The sequence below is a fragment of the Arachis hypogaea genome, chromosome 13 (assembly GCF_003086295.3).
Source record: "Arachis hypogaea cultivar Tifrunner chromosome 13, arahy.Tifrunner.gnm2.J5K5, whole genome shotgun sequence".
In the NCBI taxonomy this organism is placed as follows: domain Eukaryota; kingdom Viridiplantae; phylum Streptophyta; class Magnoliopsida; order Fabales; family Fabaceae; genus Arachis; species Arachis hypogaea.
In genome coordinates this window covers 43,564,717-43,568,096 of record NC_092048.1, presented here as the reverse complement: position 1 = coordinate 43,568,096, position 3,380 = coordinate 43,564,717, and the positions used below count along the sequence as shown (strand labels likewise).

General features: G+C 41.3%; 1 protein-coding gene across 1 annotated transcript; it reads right to left on the bottom strand.

The window, feature by feature from the left end:
- Positions 1 to 454: 454 nt before the first annotated feature.
- LOC140177582 (serine/threonine-protein phosphatase 7 long form homolog) lies at positions 455 to 1,687 on the bottom strand. Its single transcript, XM_072210712.1, has 5 exons — positions 1,406 to 1,687; positions 1,163 to 1,329; positions 986 to 1,027; positions 810 to 897; positions 455 to 688 (listed from the first exon to the last, which is right to left on the bottom strand). The coding sequence occupies exons 1-5, from the start codon at positions 1,685 to 1,687 to the stop codon at positions 455 to 457; spliced, it is 813 nt and encodes a 270-aa protein (XP_072066813.1).
- Positions 1,688 to 3,380: the final 1,693 nt, after the last annotated feature.

Sequence of the window (3,380 nt, the reverse complement as noted above, 5' to 3'; positions counted from 1 at the left end):
ATCCCAATCAGACCCACCTCCACTGTGACCCCAACCTCCTCGATGACCTTCACTGCTTGCACCGCCACCACCACCCTCATCCCCATCCCCATCATCATCATTCTTATTTTGCTGATCCTCGTCCAACCCCATACCCTCCTCGAATTCGGCCCCTATGGGTTGGCTGTATCGAGACCCAACGCACTCACGAGTAGCCCTACACCTATTGTCTAGCACGTTTGGTCCCTGTTGTCTTGCAGGTGGAGCAACATGACCCTGAACAGGAGCCTGTGGGAACCCCAAGTTGGCGAGGTTCCACAAGTAAACGATCATGTGAAAGGAACCTACGACCTACCCCGTACCACCAGTCAAGATACTTAGTCGAAGGCCGAAGGTTTGGAGCCAACTGAAAGACAAGCACGCTCTGGTGTCTCTGGTCCCAATACTGATGCCATGTGGCGAATGCCTTCGGAAATCATCTAGTCGGTCCTCTATCATCCTTTGATAACAAGAAGTTAATGTTGATGGCTGGATCTGAAATGTGCTGAATTCCCCCAAGTTGGGATAAAACCTTATCAACCTGATGCCACTCAATTGCGGCAAAGTAGATCAATGCAGTTGTCGACTTCCACAACGTGTGATTAGGCCTTGGAATATCAGGATGGACTACTTGGATAACCTCAAGATCGTTGCACGGCATCCAAATGAACTACAACACAGGAAGCACTCAAAATTAACCAAGTCATACACATATCCATGTAATGATTAGGCCATTGGCCAATACCATAATCAATTGTGACCGACAGCAAAAAGTGGAATATGAGACTTACATCATTTTCACTCAGCCTGTCTAATCTGTGTTGGGTTGCGATGACCCAGAGACCCTTCTCGTCCGACGACGGTAGGAACCTCCCCCACCTTGCAGATGCATAACAGTTACCATTAAACTTTGAAAAAATGAATATCATATGGTGCATAACAAACATTATCCATGAAAAGTACTTACCTCGATGCAAGTGGCCAGCGGATGGTATCAAAACCTCTAGGCCTGAACGTCAGAAAATGCCAAAAAATCGAAGACTGTAGCAATGTCAGTGGCCTAGCTAGGGTCCTAACGTTTTAGTTAGCAATCCTGCAAAGACACCTGTACAACTAGAACAAAGTGGCCGAACCCCAGCTGTACTTGCTAAGCCAGTCGAGTTTCGCAATATACGAAAGCCACCTCAAATGAACCTTAGCACCAGACTTGTCAGCAAAAAGCGTGGTAGACAACAACATCATAATGTAACCCCGTGCATAGATCTGTACTGTTGCCTCCGATGCATTGGCGGGCAAGTCTTTGAACTTGTTCTAGAACCAGGAAAAAGAAACCATGAAGTCATCAATACAATCATCTGGTGGAAGTTCACCAAATAACTCTCAAAACCACACCTAGGCAGGCTTCCCCCTCCATCAACTGATCGAAATCACTGAGACACCCGCCCACTACATGTTCGTCAATAGGGAGGCCAAACTGGTATGCTACATTCTGTAGTGTTATCGTGCATTGCCCAAACGGCATATGGAACGTATGGGTCTTAGGATGCCATCGCTCCACGAATGCATTGATCAGAAGCTCGTCAAGCTTGAACCAATAATCATTCAACCTTGTAATATACAATAAATTGGCATGATCTAAGTAGGGTAGTATACGATCACGCATTACCATCTTTTGTTGCCTACGAACCTTCCTAACGCATCGAGTTGTCTGATATTACATAAAATTTAAGGCAATAATTAAACCAAAATATATACGAAAAACACAAACTCCCAATACAAACTATACCAAACAAGCTCATAACATCTAAAAGTGAGTGGTTATATGCAGATCATAAAAATATCAAAAACTGAATATCACAAGCATAAATTTATCGCAAGTCTAACATCACAAGCATAAATTTATCGTAAACGAATTTGATGCATCATTAACAAACCTGATGTCTAACATCTCGTGCACCGACCAAAAACCTACGACACCACTAAACAATGCAACCAACAACATCCGGATTAAAAATGTTCTAACATGCATATTCAAACTATACTATACTCATCAACACATGAGTGTAACTAACAGAGTTATGACATCGACCCAACTCAACTAAATATGGACTCCGATAACTAACCACTTCGTCCATAAATCCGGCAACATGCGTAATGCCGTTTAGGTGGTACATATCTTCCTAATTGGCGGCCATCCTTCCACAACTCGCCACCCTCTGCCAAATTACGACAGACAGGCCGTCCCACCCACCGCCGCATCGTCACTGGAGAATGCCACACACCTCCGCTCACTGCCACCTCTCCCTTCGCTTTTGGCTGTCTCCCTTACCTAGATTCTCTCCCAAAGCTTTGCCAATGTTGAAATGGAGGTTGTTGCTTCACTTAGTTAATCGCCATAACGTCTTCAGCTGCCACACTTCACCTTAACTTGTTGCAGCCTCTTTAAGGTTAGGTCTTTAAGCATAATCGTGGCACGCCTTTGAGGGTCTCAAGAATGAAAGTAAATCGCACTAGGGTCAGCAGGTTCTACTTTTGCACGTAAATCGTGCCACACAGGAGTGTTTTAGGCTGAAATCACGTGAAACCCACTAGGCTAAGACGATTTATAGCCATGCCCGCATCCTCTCTATCCTAGCACAATTTATGCCTTATTTCAATGGCCTATGCATGCATAAATCATCCCTGGGTGGCATGGTTAACATAGTACATAACACCCATGGCCCTAGGACGACTTATATAATGGTAGGAAGAGGGTATTCACATTTCAAAATTTCATTTAGGGAAATCTAGTAAATTCGGTATGGGTTATTTTATTTAAGTAAAAAAACTTAATTTACATACATATTAAATATCCAACATATACATTAATAAATAAATAAAATATAAAGGTTACCAATATATATAAGTAAGAGAAGCTTTAGGAACAAGACTTCATCGTATTTCCAATTTCTGACTCTCTTCTTCATTCATTTTTCTGAATTTTTCTTAGTTAAAGTTTTGAAGAAGTTTACTTTACTCTTCTACCTCCAAATATTTTTTGCAGATATTGTATTGGATTATTTAATTTTCTGATACAATAAAAAGTAATGTCTTTGACAAAACAAAATATTTTAATAATTTTAATTTATTATTCTCATAAATTTAATAGTTCCATAAAACGGATACCTCTGTCTTCGTCTCTTTTTTCAATTATTTGTTGGAACAGATTTATGTTCTCTGAAGAATTTTGTAAATAGTCATTAAGTCTCCGTCACAGATAATTTCCACAAATACCTATTTTTGCGGGTTTTTTTCATCCCTACATGTAAAGCATCTTAGTATCTCTCCTCTAAGCTCCTATTCATGGTGCATGTTACACTTTT

Excerpts from the sequence above, each read along its gene's own strand:
- LOC140177582 (XM_072210712.1), bottom strand. The coding sequence starts at position 1,687 with ATGGTAATGCGTGATCGTATACTACCCTACTTAGATCATGCCAATTTA. Across the intron at positions 1,330-1,405 it reads GGGAAGCCTGCCTAGGTGTG|AACAAGTTCAAAGACTTGCC; the intron begins GTTTTGAGAGTT and ends TCCTGGTTCTAG. Across the intron at positions 898-985 it reads CGCTGGCCACTTGCATCGAG|GTGGGGGAGGTTCCTACCGT; the intron begins GTAAGTACTTTT and ends TGCATCTGCAAG.